Source organism: Haliaeetus albicilla, chromosome 12 (assembly GCF_947461875.1).
Source record: "Haliaeetus albicilla chromosome 12, bHalAlb1.1, whole genome shotgun sequence".
NCBI lineage: Eukaryota > Metazoa > Chordata > Aves > Accipitriformes > Accipitridae > Haliaeetus > Haliaeetus albicilla.
Window position 1 is genome coordinate 39,410,043 of NC_091494.1, and position 21,270 is coordinate 39,431,312.

Sequence of the window (21,270 nt, forward strand, 5' to 3'; positions counted from 1 at the left end):
TAAAAATAGAAAAATCAAAGTAGCAAACTCAAATGAGTTCATCTATAGTTCATAACCTGAGTGGAGATAAGAGAACTCTGAAGACTCTCATCAGACTTCAACTATTAAGTAAAAAAGCAGCAAGTAGAATAAAAATGTCAATTCATTTGATGAAACATCTGTTGAAGCCTTACTGCAAATATCCTGCTAATTCTTTGCTAAGAGTCATGTGGTATTTTGGGCTGTTCTTATGATTACATATCAAAATTATACTTGAAAATATAAGCAAGCATCCAGCTTCTCATCCAGTCAGAAAGAGAGCTTTTAATACACAAGTCTCAAACTTACAACTCCCATGTAGCTACAAGAGTAACCGTGCTCCTCCTACGTAGAAAACAACTTTTCACATCCCCAATATGGAGTGCTAATACATCCTCGTCATAAAAGGAATCAATAAAAAATAAATGTGTTAATAATTAATTTCAAATTCAAATAAGTTCCAGCACTTCAATAGAATATGTTTGAGAGTCTTTCTGGTGGTTAAGTCTTTGTAATTCTCGCAAACTTCCTTCAATCTTGTTGAGTTCGGAGTAGAACCGTACCTGAAAAGAAGAAAACACAAGATATTTACAGTAAAATAAATTTTAATTATTTTCATACTGTGGAACTACCTGTGGCTCTGCACAGTTTCAAATATTTAAACCAAACAAATATAGTAGCTTTTAAAATCAAAATGAGAAAGAAAGGCAACTGCCATTTCACGCTCAGGAAGGAGCATACAGAGCAGAACAGACATTATTTGATTTACTATATAATTTGTTGTTGTCTGCCCACCCCTTATTAACACCCATATTCTAAATCCATACTAAAATGAAATAACTATCCCAGAAGATGCAACTTACTTGGGCTCTCACAAACTTATGCAGGTTTGAAAGCAACTCTTTTGCATCTGGTAGCATCACCATAACTGTGAACTGAGCATCAAGTAATAGGCACATCCAATCCATAATCTGAAGACAAAAAAAAGAAAAGCACACTTATATTTTATGATACACAAATGACACAGATTTTGCTTTAAAAAGCTGAACTCTGAAACATTAACTTCTAATGCAAAATGTGTAGTTTCATATTTTAATGCAGTATATTTTTTTCTGATTGTAAAAAATGTTGTCACATTTGACTTCATACAGGTTATATTAATAGACAAAACTTTGTAGAATGAATGTAGATCTCAGCTGATTCTTGATATTCACAAGTACTCACTAAGTTACACACCACAGAAACTGAACGAAGTACAACTCTTAGAACTAACTTCTCACCTGATTTATAGTTGGAGAGCGTATTCCAGGAAGAGTGGTATTAATTTTTTCACTGCATTTCACATACAGGTAGTATAGATACCTGAGAAACAGCTAAAAATAGAAAAGTCAGAATATTTTTAAAGGACAAATATTTAAAAGACAGGAGTTTTGTCCTGCACACAGCAATACTTGTAAGGGTTTTGGTTTTTTTTAAAATGTATTTTTTTAAAGCAACATAGATGCCTGTACGCTATACATTAAAAATAAGTTTTATGGTTCTCCTACACCATCTATAGCTAGGTGTTTGAAGATTCTCAGCAATATTCAGTGTAAAGTTATATTCAGGGGTAACCATTGTTCCAGTGCTTTTGTCAGTGCAATTTAATTCAATCACAGACTTTTTCCAGGAACTTTGCTAAAAACTGTATCAACATTAACAATTTTAGTCCCAGTTTCACTTTCAGTAGCCAACATTAAATTGCTAATGGTCAGAATCAGGTCAACATCATCTTGTTCTGAGTGAAATATTCTTTCTCTCTCCAAAGAATGAAATCAAGGAGATGGGTCAGTGCTAAGATCAGCTTTGTTCTGATGTGTGGGGTCTTTTGAATCACTGGAAAAGCACATGCGTGCTTAGGTACTATGGTACACGCAGTTCTTGAAGTTACATTTAAGGTTTTGAGGGACAGAGGAGTGTGTGTTTTGTTTTTTTTTCTTTTAACTGAGAGGATCTGAGATTTAATAGTCGAGTTTGATTTGTATTACATTTAGCATTTTACACAGTGTACAGTTTGTTTCTCCTATTTTCTAAACTTCTGTTTCTGATGCAATTGACTAAATTAGCACGTCTCATTCCTTTCTTAAAAAGCATCCAAATCAAGAAAAGGTACTATACTTGCTAACAAAATATGAACATTTTCCAATTAGGCTGGGTCATAAAGAGGGTTCTTATTTACATTTCCGAAAATAAGCAAGGACTACAAAAATTAATAAAAGTTCCACATGTATGTGGAAAAAATGTGACACTCAGTAACATTAAATCTTATTAGGCATCCTAACTTCATTTTCATGGATTAGTCTGTGATTCGGACTCCAGTAAGAGTGGCAAGTTTCTGATATACAATTGAAAAACTCTTCCCTTTCCCTGCCCGCAAAATAATAAGGATTTTTAAGCTCTTTGATTTTAACATACTTACAACAGCTTGCTGAGCTGGAAGGTTTTTCAGGTGAGGCAAAAGAAACGTTTCACTGTAAGCTGAATGGAGAACAGCATTTCTGTGCAGTACTATTAAGGAAATAAAATGGCAGGAAAAAAATACCAGTTTCTACAAACTGAAGTGAATTCTAGTTAAAATATTTCTCTAGGTTCTTTGAGAGAGGTCCTATTTCAGCTTTTTGAATCTCCCTTATTTCTATCATGAAATATATACAGCAACTGAAATATCACAACACAGCTTGAACAGTTCTGTTTACTGCAAGTATGTAATTGGGTAGTGTGTTTCAACAGGCAAACATCAAAATCATTGATGCTATTTTCTCTTGAATAGACAAAGTTTCATTATACTTTTGCAATATTGTAATAATAAAATTTGTGTAGATGCTTTCTAGAAGTTAATTGTTTCTATTTATATTCTAAACATTTTTTTTACTGAGTAGGAACTTGTCTTATCAGAACTTCTCAGAAATTTTCAACAGTAACAGAAGATATGTCTTTTAGTAATACTAAATATAAAAATTCACATCACATATAATGCACTGACTTTCCTTCATTGAAACATACAGAGGATACAATAATGCTGCCTTCTGTGGTCCAACAGGGCAGAATTCACCATCAGACGTCAGATGGGTTTCCTTTGTGATTTTAGTATCCCAGATGTCTTGTTCCAGCTCCGCATTGAAACCATTTTCTACAATTTCAGTCTTAACTTCTTTATTGTTGAATTCAATATCAATGTAACAGATTACAGATTCTAGATTCACATCTATTCTTTGAAGATAGGCTTCACTAATGCTGTAGAAGAAAATTTCAGACATTTAATACTTTTAATTATTAGCTTTAAAATCAACAATTCCATCCCAACAGTAGCACATACTATGCACTCTTTGAAACTTACTATGAAAGAGAAAACATACACTAAAATATAAAGTCTTGTAGAACGAATAAATGACATGACAGAACAGTTAATATTTTGTAATTATTAACCTTGAACAATACATGTACTGCTCTTATTCCAGCAATGTAAGTTACTGTATTATTAGACATTCATAGGCATTCAGTCATAGGCTGATTTAAAGGTTACACCCCATTCAAGACTGTTATTGTATTCTGAAATTAGTGGGACTGCTTCAACCCATAAGACAGTTATGATTTTCCTAATATTTAGAAATAGTATTTTAGAAAGTATTTGACAATTCTAAGGTATGAAATTAAATAGATCAGATGTTTCCAATAAAAAAAAATCCTTTTTGCTCTGGAAGCCTAGAGGAACAGTTACAACAGTCTTGTCTTTCGGTTACAGTGCCTACCTAAAATTTCATCCTTTTTGGTATATGAAAACCATTTTTGTCGTGAACTTAGAAGAATTTTTTTGGGGGGGGGGGGGGGGGGGGAGGGGCATTCTTACCCCAGGTAAGTTCCCAATTAAGTCTGTTGCACAGTAAACAGACAGTTGTAACAATATATGTAGAAGGATGCGAATGCCATTCAAGCTGGCAGTGTTACCAAAAGGCATGTTCATTTAATTACTATTTACATAGTTTTTAGAATTAACATATGCAACAGACATCTTGTAAAAAGTTTGTCAGTCTGCGAGACTGCAACATACACTGTAGTCAGAATTAAGAATTTAATGCACAGTATTAATTACTCATCTATAAAATTAAAGCCATTCTTGACAACACACAGCTTTTCATTAATGGGCTTGGTTTGGTGAAGAAGAAGAAAAAAAAAAAAAGGAAAAAAAAAAGAGTGATTCTAACTTGCCTTAAAAATACTTTCAAGCAAGCATAAGTAATCTCTTCAGGAATATCTGGAAACCGTTGTAAGCAGATTTGTAAGAGATGCACATCTTTTTTCTCCAAAGCAACGGCCATTAAATCTGGACATAAACTGCAAGAATATGAAAAGAATAGGCTGCATAGTTCATACCCATTGAAAACTACATTGACAGCTAATGCAGAAGTATTAATCTTGTTTTACACAAAAATCTATCTGGGAAGTGTGAGCTTCATCAGAAAATAAGCATAAGCACCTTTGACAGTAAATTCTGATAATTCAAGAATGCTTTATAAACAACTGGATTTCTAATTTTTTTTTTTTACTTTGAAGGACTATTCCTTATAATTAAAAAAATGCAGAATCATCACCTGTAAGACAAGTCTCGGGTTTGGACTATCTGTAGCAGGAAATTTCGAGGGTAGTACTTTGGATTTGTTTTACATCTGTTTATAAGAGCAGTTATTACACATCCAATGGTAGCTTGGAAATCTGGCATCTGTGCTTTTGACATCAATTGTCTCAATTCATCTTCAAATGCAGTTGTAGAAGCGTCCTGAAAACAACAAATACTGTGCAACTCAGAAGTACAAGGCATAGGTTTGAGAACTGTACTATTGCTAATTAGACCAAGTAGAAACAGATGTATTTTGGAATTCAAGCTAAAAAAATTTACAAAAAACCCCCTCACCACTCTGCATTTTGGTAGTCTCTCTCAAGCATGAGAGCACCACTTGAAGGTAATTACTCACTCTGAACTCAGGTAAGCAGTATTTTTCAATAATTGCTCAGGGATTATTCGCCTGTTACTTCAGTAACATTATCAAGATGTCCAGCCACAGGTAAACTATAGGTACGTTCACACAGGAAGGAATGCAACTTGAAGCATCATAACACTTGCAGCAAGTTTTAGAAAGGAACTAAACAGCTTATTGGTATATTTGCAGTGGAATTCCTAGCATTCCTACTTTCTAGATCCAAAATGTCTTCAACAAAATTAAAACCATAAAATAAGAGCCTAAAAAAGCTTAAAAAAGCAGAGTTCAGGTGAAATATCCTCCCACCTTATTTACTGTTCTAGCACAATAATAACAATATCCTCCAACTCACCTGTTTAAGGCAGCTTTGTCAACTTGATACGTACAAGAGGACACGGAAAGATGAATAGCTTAAGAGACAACTAGAATATTCTGAGAGTGTCTAAAACACTACTTTAGGTTATTTGGTTTACTTACTTTTAGATTTAGCAAGAGCTGCCCAACTGATAAGGTATCTGGCTGTACTTTAGCAACCGTGTTCCTTTTTGATCTTAACTATAAAGAAAAACAAAAGTTATTATTCAGCTGGTATATATTGAAGGGTTTCAGTCAAGATAACTAGGAACTTCACGTGACAACTTGCTGCACAGATTACAATTAGTAACTGGGTAGTCCAATGCCAGAAACAGCGTTAGAAACAATGAGTGACAAATACAAAGTGAAATTTCCTTCTGCCACAACACCTAAAAGTAAAAGTAGCAGCATGGGGAAGACGCAAGAGAAACAAAACAAAAACCTCACATGCTCCTAATGCTAACTTACAGTCATTTTGGACTCAGATTTCAGAGCTACAGACTGCTGTGACTGAAAGGAAACCACCAGCTCTTCATCTCCAAGGGTATTCCAGTTCACAAATGAAGACACATCTGTGAACACAAAAATGAAACTTCATGAAGGTAACACTTAAAGCACATTTATTAAAGTATAGATATTATATCAACTTCTTATAGTTATTTTCTAAAGTATAATCCAAGTCATTTTATGCTAAGAAAGTTTCCAGTTTTATCTCAGCAGCACGTATTTTTAGGGCTCCTTTTGCATACTGTTTTTCCATTCAGCCTCTGGGAGGAAGAGAAATAAGTTATTACACAATTTATGGTGAGCATTACTTGCAACAACATTTTACCAGTGAAATGCTAAATTAAAGACACTACGACAGCACAATTTTAAACTAAAGTTTACAAACTAAGGTTTGAATTTGCCCAATGTAATCACAAACTCTTTGAAAATAATTTATAGGAGATAGCACTTCATTTTGTCTTCAGTATTCATAGCTAGCATTCCAGTACTTTCAGTAATGCCAGTATTTGAATGACAACCCAGGCTAAGTGAAGCCACAATAAATTCAGACATTTGTGTGCTTCGCTGTTCTCAGCAACAGTAAATTTAAACAGCTAGGAACAGAATACAGTGTTAGGTTACTTCAAGCTGTTTAGATTCAATTGAATTTATAGACTGCAGTAAAGTAATTTTTACACAATTTCAGAAGTTTTCCTTTTACAAGATCTTTTCACTGTAATTATAAAAATTCTTACCAGGGGTTTGACTGTCCTTGAGCTTTCCCACAGCAGCTGCCAAAGATGACGTTTCACACTTGTACATAATCACTGTTAACACTTTCCCATGAGTAAAAAAAAATTTTTCCTCATAACACCACAACTAAAAAATATTAAAACATATCATTAATGAGGAGATGAGCAGAGAAAGTGTGTTCCTACACAAGCTGATGTTTAACTCCTTACTACAAAATTCAACTAAAAGTTAGCAATCAGATTATTTTAAATTATTTTTGGTGGGTTTAACACTTGTTAGCAGACCTTCATTAACTGTTGATTTTAAATACAATATGAAATAAGAAGCGTTTTTTCCAGGGATGTCTTAAAGTACAGTGCCTGCTCCAAGGCATTAAATCCACTTGATAATTCTATTTTTTTACACTCCCTCTTGTGCAATTTTAAGTCAGCTGTTCTATTTCACTAGCACATTTATTACTTAGGTGTCAGTTTACTTATCAGTTGACATGTGAACATCTTGAAATGCTATTTAGGGAGATGCAGAGATCATTTAGACCATCAATTGCAAATCATCTCAACAGATTAGATACTGGCTGGGTTTTCTGTTTAATTAGCTATTTCATTCTCATCAAATAATCAAGACCATCAGAAGTGAAAAGGTACTGAATTATCAAAGAAATTGCCATAGGCCACCATTGTCCTGCTAAATATTCTGACAAAAATAGCTCATCAATGGGTCAATATTAGCTTTGTTTCAGAAGCTGGCATTCACTGCTCTTCCAGACAGAAGCAGAACTCTAAAGCCCACCAGTCTCTTCACTGCTATCATGCCAAATGCACAAAGCTTGTGGACCACAAATTAAAGATTGAACTTACTTGTCCACTGGTTCCCAGAGGCAGTTCCTTTGAAGTTTGCAACGTCTGAAATTTTGTATTCCATATTGTTAGGCACTCTAGGCAAAATAAGAGACAGATATTACAACCCCAAAAAGCAACAGAAATGCTACATTTGCCTTTGCTACTTTCAGTTAAAAACAGTTGAGGAAATAGAAACAACTGTTTCAAAACAGCTCAGTCAGTAATGTATTCAACATTAGGAACTAAGTCCTTCTGGTTAGATCTCAAGAAAAATACTTAAAGATGAGTTAGTTTTCCAGTGAAGAGCTTTAAACAAGAAGCTGTGGCAAGAGGGACAGCAGCCAGTGTGGCTTCCAGTCAGGAAGAACATTTTGTCATAAAATGCCATGATCAGTGGCTTAAATTTCGGTGATCCCACACTTGGGAAGATTAGGCATGAGACTGAAGTGTTTATTTTACTTATTTTAGACACTGATTTCTTAGCGGACATTAGGTCTGTTTCCCCACATAGGTCCTTTTACAAGTGTCCAAGTCCTCCTTTTAATTCCCCTCCATCCATGAGTTCTCTTGCTGCACGTTCTCAACTTTGTTTCACAAACAGCATGCAACCAAATACTGAAACACAACAGTGAGTATAGTCCTGCAACACACTATGCGGTTCACTGGTAAAGGTTATCTTTTGGCTAGTGCTCTGAACAGCACAGCTCAACTACGTACTAGTTTCAAGAGTCAACTAACATTTTATTTGCACTATTTCCTGCTTAGTGCTTTGCCTAAGGAAATTTTAGACCTTACAACATCTTAATCTGATTTTTCAAGTTACCTTTGGATTCTTCACCAGATGCAGCTAGACTTCCTAATACCGCAACGTGGTCTTTATCAAGAACAACGAAAGAAGTTCCTTTCAGAACACTTCCAGATACCGAAAGGTTTAGTAGTAGTGACTTGGACAAAATTTGCTCTTCCTCTTCAGTATTTTGCTGCAGAGGTATCAGAACCTTGTACACAGAGTCATTGGAATCTGTCAAAGAAAAGTGATGATGCTTTTATCATCTATTACTGTGGAAAAAATATTTGATATGATATGGCAAGAGGACATCCAAAGAGAACAAAATCCAGCAAGTGCTGAAAGAAGAAATAATACAGGATATTTAAGGGACACGTTATGACGCAAAGCAGCAAAATAAAAGCATAGCTAGCACGAGATCTGCAAGGTACAAGTCGTAACATTTAGGAATGGTCAGCCCTTGCAGCCATTAAAATATCAGGAAGATTTAATTACAACTTCTACCACTAGCTGTTTTATGAAAGCTTAAAGAGCTACAAAATGTTAAACAGTAATTAATAAATGTCAACATTTTATGTCCTTCCATAAAATTCTTTGCTTTATTATCACATCCCGTTAGAAAATTAACTTACACAAACACAGAAGTGTGATTATTTGATTTTTTATATAGGCCGTGAAACTCAGTGGTTTAGATAATTCCTGTTGTTCAAGCTTATATTTGTGTAGACTATTCATCTTAAGTTTCTGTACGTAGACAAAAAAATCCCCATCCTAAAACAAAAAAGAAAATAAAGTTTTCCTTTAATTTACACAAAGAAGAGATAACAGAAATTCAGATATTGGTACTGCTTAACTTTGAACGTTAAGCAAAATTAGGAATTTGTGTTTTCTATAAGACATACAGCCTAAATTCAGAAAAGTTTGCAGACTCAAGCATGTAAAGAAAATTCTAATTTGATGAAACAGTTGGATTCACAAGGAGAAGCATTTAAATAAAGACAGATTCATGTATAACTTTTTTTAAAAAACATAAATCCTATTTAATAAGTTCTTCACAATGAGCAAGTATTGAGGTCAATGAAGAGTCACACAATAGTCTACTGTATTTAATCTTAATCAGGCTCCTCAGCCCTGAAAGCAACACAACTTCAATTTAACTGTTGTATCAGAAACAATACATACATTGGATATTGATTAAGTCAGGATAATGATTTCATTAAAAGCTCTTAAAATCCAATGAAACAGGTGATGGATTTTAGAAAAAGCACTTAGATTTGCTGCTATGAAAATTTTTTAAAAAAGTATTCGACTCACTTTCTCAGTAGTAAAAATTAAGACAGGTTGTTGACCTTCCATAAAAGCTTCACTCCACCTAAAATCAGAAAGCTGTATGAATGTCTTCTAAATTCTAGGACTTACACCTAAAGTCATATCACTATTCCTTAGGCAGCCTCTAATTTTTAGGATATCTGTATAAATAATTTTAAGATTTTAAAAACAATGTGTTGGAAAAACCCACCCAACCCCAAGATCCTGGTCTTCAGATTTCTCTCCTGCTCCCTCAAAAAAGGGAACAACTTTCGTCATCATCAATCCCTCTAAACAAGAAGCAAACTTCATAAAGTTGTGTCACTTACTTAATGACTTCATCGGAGATAATGTTTTCAATTTCTTGTTGTGGGGCTTCCAGAAGGACATCTAAAGTTCGAACACCACCTCCTTTGAATAGTACCACTGGCCCTCCATTGGGTAGTGAATGTACTCTGTATACATCAGCTGAAAGCTATATGGAAAAAAAAAAATTGTATGTTTTTCAGTACATTACCTTGAAAGCTAAGTGCTTCATCAGTGATTTTTTTTTTTTAGTTCTTTCAATAAACAAGTAACAGAAGAAAGATGAACCTGTAAGATTCCTAATAACATAGGTCTAGTAGATGCCAATTTTATGAAATGCTATGCATGTCACAGATCACTACCGACAAAAAGCCAGGAAAGCATCCCAATGAGCATCAGACTTCTGAATCATATCAGAAAAACCATAATTGAGGGTAAGGAGTTCTAACAACTGCTATACAGCACAACACAAAGTGCTGTTTAACACATCCACCAGCAGAACAGAAAAATCTACATTTGAATGTAATTCACCATCTTTAAAGAAAGTCCTCTGAAACTCTGGACTTGGGATACAAATAATTTTAAGAATAATACTTTGATGATCAAGTCTCTCAGTCCAAGTGGATTTCTTGCAATATTCCAGAACATCATGAAGTGCAAGTTAAGACAATGGTCAGCTAAAATATAATATTACTAGTACTATGAAAATTACCAACTCTTCCCTCCACCAGGATTCAAAATGTTAACACAAAAGTGAACATACGTAAGAGACTTACCGTTGCTTTAAATACTTTGTCCAAGTTAATATCTTTGTTGTTCCATATTCTTAAAACCTTTAAGAGAAGCATCATTTTTTAAGCACAGTAAAACAAGAATATATAGACTTTTCAGCATGCAAAACACTAGCAATTGAGTGTCACTGAAACACGGGAGGAAAATATACAGAAAGTATTCAGAGCAACCTTAGTGGAAACTGACCCAGGGAAGTTTGCATGGGAAGAAGCTGAAGCAGGTATGACAGGAACACAAACCAAGCTCAGAAATCTTAAATTGGAAAGGGAGGATAGGAAAGAGTAAGGTTAAGGAAAAAGATACAGCAGAATTCTCAATGAAAGTAGATCAAAGTGATGGAAGCAGATTAAGATACAGATGATCTGATCTGGAAGAGAATGTTTCCAGGAGAACAATGAAAGGTCAGGAAAGATATTTCATGAGCAACAATTAAAAAAAGCCAAAGGTTCAGCACATGCTGAGCAAACACTACAAGTACACAAACAGGAAATGTTTAACTGTAAAATATAAGCAGAAAAACAAGGATGCAGCTATGAACTATTTTAACTACTTCAGTACCATAATCATGCAGTTCTAAACGTCAACCAGTCTGCAACAAAAGAAATAATTTATCCTTAGAGAATGTATGCATGAGGCATTCCTCACGGAGAATGCTTCTGTTTTCAAAAGGCTACTGCATAACTGGTGCTCAGCACAGATGATCTTCACGTCGCTAACAAAAGAATACACTGTGCAGCTGTAGAACTGCACATCCCTGTCCTCTCAAAGAACAGAGATAACCTAAACTGCGAGAGGGTGGTGAGAGCTCCATACATTTACATTTAACCAAAAACGTAGCACCGCTGATTTATTCCCTATTGACACTCACTTAAAAGACTCACTATATCCTTTTTCCTGTTAAGAAAAGATAAAGGATCTCACCTTGTCATCATGAACAGCTATATATTCATGAGTTTCAAAGTTGCATACAACCGGACACGTGATAATCTGCCCATGTTTAACTGACCAACAACCTAGTGGCTTCTGATCTGAAACCTAGAAGAGTCAGAACAAAGGCACTGTAATTAAAATACAGCATGGTACACTTTTGGGATTTTTCTCATGACAGAATGCAAATGCAAGGTAGCCACATCCGATTTGAATGAGAATATTAAAATATGGAAACCGCTATACTCAGAACTTCCGCTTGAGCATTCCTGTTTCTCATTTTAATACCAAAAATTTTAGAGTAACGTGAAAGAACTCTACATTAATTAGAAATTATTTCTTTTGACACGAGAAATAACTTTGACCTGTAATAGTCAGATAGGTTTATGCCACAAAACACAGGTATAATGCACGGCCTTTCCAAAGTGAAGACATTACTTTTAATCACTAGTGTAAGTTACTTTTACTCACTAATACAATCATGCACGGAACCACACTTTTTCTCTTCCTATTTTAGTGTAAGTTATTGAGACCAAGAGCAATGAATTTTACTGTCTAAATTCATGTTTATGTATGATTTGCATCTGGCTGCTCTGAGGGTACTCAACCCCCTCTCCTTGGCCTAGGGCTACACTGGGTGTATTTAGCAACATATTTATATTCTCGTGTATGGCCTCAGCAGTGGGACTAAACAACCCAAAGGAGGCTGTATTGTGAATCCACTAAGATACAATCCCTAGCCCCATGAATGTGAAAGCCAGTTAAGGACAGAAACCCAAAATATTTTCCTAAAGTTTCTTACTATGGTCTACTGAAATAGATGCATACATTAAAAGACACCAAAACATACTTTTAGCTCCAAGTGCTGCAAACTAAAATCTTTCATCCTCCAGCCAACAGTGAGGCAGCTGACACACAACTGACAGCCGGACAAAACGCACATCACCCTGGCTACTGTAAGGAAACGTCACGTACCCTGCAGCTTCGAGATGGAAGTATGTCTTGGAATGGGGAACGGAGAGAGAAAAATCAGCAAGAGGAGAAATATGCAAGCAACCGCCTAAGCCGACACCCGCTCTGCTGGCAGACGGGCCGGGGGACAGCGGAGGAGCGCAGGTGAGCAGGGCTGGACTGGGCAGGACTGGACTGGGCCGGGCAGGACTGGGCCCCCACTCCCCGAAGCCAGCTCCGCTCCCCCCTCCAGCCGAGGGATGGCGGCCTGCGGCCGGGCGGGACAAGGCGGGGCGAGGCGAGGCGGGGGGGGTGCTCGGTGACAGGTGGGCCCAGCCGCCCTCCGGCCGGGCCGGAGGGAGACCGGCCTTGCGGTGCCGCCGCCGCCGCCGAGGCCCTGCCCGGGGACTCTCCCACAGGCCGAGGCTGCCCGGCGGCAGCAGCGACGCCTCCTCCCGAGGAGGAGCGACCGGGGCTGGGCCGGGTCGTTACCTTAAAGAGCGTGGCCGTCCTGCCGCGGTCGGTGAGCAGGACGTGGTCGGGGTCGGGGCCCGGCTCTAGCGCCAGGAGGCCGCCGCCGAGGCCGACGCCGCCGCTGGGACCCAAACCGCACAGCGTGAAGCTCTCGCACAGCGCCGCCATCTTCGCGAGCCCCCCCGCCTCTCGCGAGACTTGGCACGGGCCCCGAGCCGGCGGGCCGCTCGCCGGGGCGGCACATCGCGCATGCGCCGCCGTCCACAGCCGGCGGAGGGGGAGTGGCGGAAAAGGCCGAGGCCGTTCGGGAGTTTCCGGGCGCGGCGGGGATGGCGGAAACGGCCGAGGCCGTTCGGGAGTTTCCGGGCGCGGCGCCTACGAGCGGGAAACTTGGCGTCGCGACTTGGTGCGCAGCTATCGTGCGGTCGTGCTCCGCCGGGTCGGGACTGTGCCAGCCCTGCCTCTTCCCCCTGGGGGAGTAGGGAGGCTTTGCCAGCTGGCACTCGCAAAGGACGTAAAAATCCGATGCGTTCTGAACATTTTAAGCTCTATAAAATCCAAGAAGAGCCATTGATTTTTCCAAAGTGGGACCGTCAACAGCATTTAGGATTTCCCACGTTCAGGTGTTCCCAGTGCATTTCGTGCATGGTATTAATTGGATCGTTCCCTCGACCAGTGTTCTAAGAGTGTCATTTATGTGCAGGTTAGCACGGGGACATTAGGTAAAAGGCTTCTTGTTTTGCATCTACACAATAAAACATGGCTGGTTTTAAGACTAATTAAATGTATTTCTGCCCTATGAGATGCCTCATTTTTGTAAAGAATAAAGGGTGGAATTTTTTCCCCGTGCAAGAGCGCAATGCAACACCAACAATGTTAGTAGCGGTAGGGTCAGGTCCAGTTTTTTAACCCATTTATGATGCATTTTCATGCGTTAGTGTTTTATTTGTGTGCAAATTTTAATGAAGCCCTAGCAACACCAGCCCAAACTGTTACAAAACATCGAGTCAAACCAAACCACCAAGAGATGAGGTCAGGCCAGGTCCGACCGTTGGACGTGTTACTGGGCCAGCTGTTGTCCGCTGTTGGGAAGCACGTGTTGTCAGCACTGGAATTTCAGGGTCTTGTCAGTGGCGTATCTGCCTGCTGGAGAATCCAGCCATCATTCCAGCTCCTGGAGGACAGTCACGACCACTTTGGCGGCAAGGCCTCAGCCGGGGTCCGGCTGTCCGCAGGGCACGGCCCCAGCACGCTGACCCCAAGGGGCTCTTACGGAAGCCACCCAGAAGTCGTTACCGCAGACCCAAGGCTGGGCAGGGCTGCGTGGTTTCTGCCTCAAATATTTTCTAGGTCTATGTTTGTTCCTTGTGTCCTGTTCTACGCGGTTTTGAAGCATTTCTATACTGAATATGCGACTACCAGTTTTCTGGTGCAGAGGAAGCTTTATTTCTATGCAGTAAGCCTCTACTTAAAACACTTAAAGAATCATTGTACCTGTGAAATTTCTGTTGAGTAAAATTAAATGACTTGTAGACAAGTCTGAGAGGTTTTGAGTGGTCTCTGTTCCAGTATTATTTACTACAACGCTGGGCTGCCAAACCCTGCACAGAGACTTACATTCCCTACTGAAACACTTCCTTCTTAGCCAAATGGTCATTTACAAATGAATGGGCTAACACCAGACTGATGGTGCACCTGCCCTGATAAAATCTGTAAAAAGCTGAGGCACAACAAAACCTTTGTAGATGTTGTAAGTGGTTTATATTTTCCTTGCAAAGCCAATTCTTTGTGCGATTTAATTTTGAGGAAGTGACTTATAGAGCTGGAGGTAGAAAGGCTAATGGGTATGTTCCTTGCTAGAGGAGACCTAGTAAAAGAAAACAGCCACAATTGTAAAGAATAATTGTTGGTAGTTTATTTACAACAAAATGGAAGGGAAAATACAATATTAAAAATAATAAATAACTTGGAAAAATCAGAAACTAAGTGATATGAATGAGAAATATGACAATCAAATTCTCCTGCTGAGCCTTGCATTCTTTAACATGCACATTTCCATTTCAAAACTTGGTCCTTCTTTGATAGCCATCATCGCTCTAAATAAAAGAAATGAATTACTGGACACTCAGAGTCACGTGGAATTATCACAGAAATGAAATAAACCAATGAAACCTGTTTTAGTGACACCACAAAACTACAGGAGATTGTAATTCAATGACCATGCTGTTCATTTAAAGCAAAACATTGTTAGACTTACTTAGCCATTTTAACTTACACATATAAAACCAAGTCCAAACAATGGAAACAGAAAAGCTCCTATTGACAAGATCATGAATTTTCTCTTACTGCACTCACTAATTCATGAAAAAGCATATACATTTGGCTTATTTCAAATGATAGCACATTATTTTTAAGTTATAGTGCAGCAAGCTTCAAAGCAGTTTTAACAAAATATAGCGGCCTTGTTACAAACTAAAATTCAAGGAACAAATATTTTCATTTCAAAATCTCTACAGCAGCAATTAATGCAAATTGGCTACTAGATGTCACAAAATCACCTTCCAGAATAATCAAAAAAGCCAAAGAATAAGGTCAAATAGTTTCTTTCCATAGGATTTATCCAGTCATTTACAAAATTAACCATTACATTCATAAGAAATCCCATTAAGTATCTGTTTCAGGAATGTGCTGCTCCTCATAGTCTTTATGGATACCCCCCTTTTTTAATTTATTAGGAGACCTACCCTTCTAAAGACTGCAATGAATTGCCAGTTATTTTGTAATGATTGTTCTACATGAAATACATAAAAGTACAAGCAAAGCTGGGGGGAGGTTTTAATAGAAACCCAGACAAACTAATCACATTATTTGCCCTAAACTGTATTCTTGATGGAAAATTCCTTGTCAAGCCCTAGCAGAGCTGTATTCTGCAATACTTCAGTCACTGTGGCAGAGAATAGGAACACGGCTACTGTGCCTATTCACCTTTGCTGCGTGGCACCATACTCTGAAGATGCACTCACTAAATAGTCACGCCATTTATTTTTGCAAAAGAAGTGATGAACACCTGCAAAATGCTCTCTTTCTCCTGACAAACATGTTTGAAAATACAGCAGAAAGCCCTGTGAAAAAAATCTGTAATGAAAACAACCCCTTTGCCTCAAGGTGTTATACTGAAGTATTCAGACCTTCCTTTTCATTTAGTTTTGTGTGGTTTTGAGTGTTTGCTGGGAATATTCTAGAAAAAGTTACCCTACCTTAAAACCAACCAACCAGGCAAAACAGAAGAAGATATTTGAAGATCACCTTGACCAAATGGGTGGGGAAAGCAAAGCAGAACACAGCAGAGGGTACTTACGCAGGCAATGAAAAGCCTGGGCTATTTCTTATCCAAAGCAATGAAACATTACAGATCTTTTTATTTGCCTTCATTAGGAAGCAACATGGAGGCGATGTGGCTGATCGTGATCCTTGTTGTGGCCAACAGTGAATTCAGGCTGTCGGGTCAACAAATCTGGGACTCCTCCAGAACAGCGCTGCTCGGTGGAAGGGCTACAGCAGCAGCACGTGCAGATGGAGACACAGCATTGAACAGCCTGTCATTTTTTTCCATTACATGATCGGTGTCTTTCTCCTACACCTCCGTCATGCAGCTATTAAGATGTCCTATTCAGGTATGTTAATAACTTTCATACATGCCTTATCCTCAAACCTACTTAATAATGATAATTAACGTATCCACGTGGGATTGGAAATCAATCAGTTACATATGAGTGAAGGTATGACTGCTTTGGTCTATTAATCTGTGTCAAACCCAGATGCCAAAATGTATATAGAAACAGTAACACGTAAGCACAAGGACATTATGACTAGAGCTGAGCAAATTTTTCTTTGACAAAGAAAAAAATAATTGGAAAATAGACTTTCAGGTGGAGCAGACCTAAACCATTTCTATATAGGTCAAATTCAGGAAATGAAAAAAACAACCAAACAATACGTTATGTTTTCAAAGGTTTCCCTTCTCTGCCAATGTTCCAATCTTGCTACTAAATAAATAATAGTAGTAAAAAGATTAGACCAGTTATATTCATGAATATATAAGCTGCACACTTTTTAAGCTGAAATCATAAACTAATGTAGGAACGTTTTGTTTGCATCATTACAGCGGCTCCTTTTTAAACAAAACAATCATCACCCATTAGTTTACTAATCACACAGAATTACTAGTTCTCAGAAGAAAAGCAAAGCAAAACATGGACAGCAAATGGGAGAGTGCATGAAGTCAGACCACAGCTAACCTACAGAGAGCTCCCAGATTTTGCTAGCTACAGGATTTTAACTATCAAACAAATACACGCTTGTTTTCAGTGCAGGTTGGCAGTGGAATTACTTCTCCTGCTCCTAAAACTACCCTATAAATATCACACTTTCAATGTAACTTCTACTGGATCTACAGCCATTGAGAAGTTCAGTGCATTTAAGCCAGCCAAATCACAGCATTGTGCTGAGAAGATGGCACAAATGTCCCATCCAGGTAAAAGGCCATCCCTGAACTGATTGTTCATTATTCAATGATAGTTCAGCTCTGAAGGACTCTTTTTTTTTTTTTTTTTTTTTAATCCATGTACCACGTCACCATTGGTACAAAGTATCACCCACTTCGATCATATGATTCAGGTAACAGCTATCATTCACGGGGAATTGAACAGCGGCTTATTTAAAGTCTACTACAGGTACCAACAGAGATAGATACTGACAGCATTCATGAAGTAGCATTTTGTATGAAAGAGAACAAAGTACCCCAAATGGGGGTCAGGGGCAAAAGTTTCTCACTGAGCTTGCATTTTGAAAAGGAAAGAAGGAAGAGACCACTTCTGCCATTTATTTTTCTCCTCCTTCCACAATCTACACTTCCCTACTGGGAAGCAACCTTTTCTACATTTTAATTCCTGAGATTGAAGAGTGATTTCACACGTAGACCAGGAAGAGCACTTCTGTTTTCTTAATGTCACCCTACACGGGACTGAGCAGCCCCACGATTCATTTGCTTTTTAAAGTGACTGATTTTGTTCACCCCTTCCCTAGATGATGGTAAAGCCTGGAATCAGGCTTTCTATTAGCGGAGATTGTGCTGTTTAGGAAAGATGTGAGGCAGGAAAGAAAAAGGAGTCCTGTATTTTCTTTCCTTTACATTCAAGGTCTTAGAGCGTAACTACCACTCTTCTTCCAGTGAGGAAAAGACAGAATTCATTGGCTTTGCTTCTCAACTGGCTCAATTTAGCTGCTTTTTTTCAATCTTACACATGGAACACCATTGATGAACACCAAGACGGACTTAAGAGATCACAAAAGGACAGGGGAGAGCTATTAAAATACATTATCTACAAGAAATAGGTGGTTTCTTTTACAAATCCTGTGCAAGATAGAAATAATTCAGTGGCCTCAAAGTCAGTATAATTAATTACAATTGGGGCTTCAATACAGTGAAATTTTAAGTTTGAAAAGTTTTGTTTGCTATCTAAGCCCCAAATCCTGAGTCATATTAAGCAAAATGTGAATCTGAGTGATTGCTGTTGGTGTTCAAGTACAATGAGTTACAGGTCAAAGGTTTATGAATACACAGGAGAAGCCTGAGAGTAGGAAGGATTTTAAAATTGGCTATAAAAGAAGAAAATGGGAGGGTTTTTTTTCTGTTAACCCTGCATTCTAGTTGGCACTAATTTGCCTCAGAAGTCCTTGGCAGCTTTACTAAATACCTACTCCTAATTATAAATGCTATGACCTAGATGAGGATTTGTAGGTAGAATACTGCTACAGAAAGATTTATTTTCTTTTATAGGGTTCCCCTCAGACTGTTTCATTGTATGTCAGTAAGATGCACCATATGGCTTGAAACACTACTTTAGGAATATATAAACTATGTTCTCTTGCATGCATTTCTCTGAAGGTTTTAAGGATCAAGTCTGAGGAAAGAAGTAACCTTTCCACACCAGTAAGATTATTTTAAGCAAAAAAACAACCAACACACCACCATGACCTTTGTAGAAATTGAGTTACGTCACTCTTGCTGTGGTAGACATGGCTTATCAGGAGGAAACATGCTGGGTAAATTTAAAGGTTTTTTTTCGCTGGATCTGGAAGAGTGAGAGTTTCTGGAGCAGACTTTTTCCGAGGCCTGTCTTTGGGAACTGTTAGGAATTCAGGAGCATCTGTGGAGAGAGGAGTTGATGGAGCACTAGATGGAGCACTGCGGGTTGAAGAAGGCATGGAAATGTTAGAGATAGATATTGCAGGTGGGAAAACCCCAATCTTCTTGTTGGTAGCTTCCTGAGTTGCTCGTTCAAACTCTCGGACTTCATCCATTGTCATGTCTTCACAACAAGAAGGAAAGAAAGATAAAGGCAAGTTACAATCATTTCAAATGATCATTTCATTAACTCAGTTAAACTACTTCCATCCACATTCTAAATCAGGGAATGATTGCTTATCATGCATATCATTAAGTGATTCTCCACATGAATACCTTCCTATTGTAAGGCATTGATTGGAGTACAATAAGCGGCCAATGTAAAGGAAACGAAGTTAAGTACATTAATCACATACTAATGGTTCTTCTTCTACCTGGATCTGAACTGAATAAAGATTGCTACCTCTGTAATTGCTGGAAAAACCAAGCTATTTCACAGGCAATTAAATAATACATTTAGATACACAGTCAGCAAGTAGAATTTTTCAGAACTTTGAAAAAGATAAAACTGATAGGGTTTTGTTTGTTGTTTTTTTTTTCATTTAGATTATGAGCATGAATGAGTAAAGGGTTGTCATCGGTTTGTTCGTCTACTGTAATTATCAAGGGATGAAAAATTCTCTCTCCTGCCATGCACAGCTTCTACTGACTTCTAGTTGCACCTGCATGCACATAACTGAGGCTGTTTTGCTTTTCTACTAATAAAGCCTAAAGAATTCCCTCTCACTTGATAAAGCCACAACATGCTTTCCAACATTTCCATCCAGAATCTGCACTTAAACATTTACAGCCAACTGACAAATCCACTGCTTAACTCCCTGCAAAATAGAGGCAAAATGACATGAGAGGTTAAAGCCACTTTGCAAGGGAAAATCGGGTCCACAGAAAGCAGTGGAAGTCTTCTCATGCAGGTGACAAATGTGTCACAGTGCTGTAGAAACCCACAAGAGGGCAGAGCGATCCCAGCATAGATGTGCTCTGAGCTGAGCTGGGCAAAACTTTTTCGATAAAATCCGAAACGAATGACATCTGCTACAAACTGGTAATTTGAACAAAAAAGTCAGCAAGACAATTCTGAAACCTGCTGCTTCAAGTCTACATTGCCTGCAAGAAGTCCACTGAGCCAAATGAAATATATTTTATGGTTTTCACTGGATGTCATGTTAAAAGTTTGTAAATGTGAAGTATTTCATTAAACCATTTTATAGATTCTTTGAGCTCTGAAAGCTCAAAAAATGAGAAATAAAACCACTAGCATTTTAATCAGTTTAAAATTCTTGCACATTTGGGTCTCTGAGACATGGGACTGGCAATGGTGCTTACCATATGTATGATAAAATCCTGTACTTTCAGTCCATGGATACTTTTTAATATTACCCAGCTGCATGCATCTGTAGCATTGGCTGCAAACGTTATGTAGAAGAAGCTTTATGTTGTATTACAACATCATATTAAATAAACAAAAGCACACATGTTGCCAGCTGCCTTTTTTCTTCCCTGCAGATGACATTCCAGGGACCTTTTCAGCCTGCATTGCCAGTTATTAGGAGTGAGGACTAAGCCGTTTTCAAATCTGCGATAAGCGGTGGAAATAAACAGATGGTCTCAGAGGAACTGTACCTACTTGTGCTGGAGACAGATTTGAACCTGTTTTGCTGTTTTACATTTTCACACCCTATAACAGTGTGTGTAGCGCTTCTGAACTCAAAGGGTTTAAAAGCACCCTGACATCAAAGGGAGCCCATGCATTCATTTCAGCTATTTTTGATTGAGGACTTCTGTACAACATGAAATGAAAGTTGTCTTGGATAAATGAAAGTGAAAGAGGACAGGAAGATTCCTCAGTTTACTAGCCACTGAAGTGAAGACTGATTGAAGTCTTGCTAAGTGGTAGCCTCCAAGACTGTTCATTTTAAATTCAGACATGAAATACTTACTGTCCCTTCAGTTGACTTTTGCTTTTTAGCTTATACTCGCTTTAAATTCCCTTCTGTTCTGATATACACTCAAGTA

At 38.1% G+C, this 21,270-nt stretch overlaps 2 protein-coding genes across 2 annotated transcripts in view; both read right to left on the reverse strand.

The window, feature by feature from the left end:
* Positions 1-283: 283 nt before the first annotated feature.
* Positions 284-13,209, reverse strand: NOL11 (nucleolar protein 11). Its single transcript, XM_069799326.1, has 18 exons — positions 13,029-13,209; positions 11,580-11,693; positions 10,643-10,699; positions 9,890-10,035; positions 9,567-9,624; positions 8,885-9,023; positions 8,289-8,486; positions 7,484-7,560; positions 6,629-6,752; positions 5,856-5,959; positions 5,511-5,588; positions 4,647-4,831; positions 4,264-4,389; positions 3,070-3,291; positions 2,477-2,555; positions 1,299-1,391; positions 882-989; positions 284-581 (listed from the first exon to the last, which is right to left on the reverse strand). Exons 1-18 carry the CDS (start codon positions 13,176-13,178, stop codon positions 468-470), a joined length of 2,172 nt encoding a protein of 723 aa, XP_069655427.1. The 5' UTR covers positions 13,179-13,209; the 3' UTR covers positions 284-467.
* A 5,928-nt stretch (positions 13,210-19,137) lies between these two features.
* PITPNC1 (phosphatidylinositol transfer protein cytoplasmic 1) overlaps positions 19,138-21,270 on the reverse strand; it is an 83,992-nt gene continuing 81,859 nt past the window's right edge. Inside the window, exon 10 of the mRNA XM_069799328.1 lies at positions 19,138-19,381. Coding sequence (XP_069655429.1) covers positions 19,376-19,381 — 6 coding nt within the window. The 3' untranslated portion in view covers positions 19,138-19,375. The remainder of the gene's footprint in view (positions 19,382-21,270) is intronic.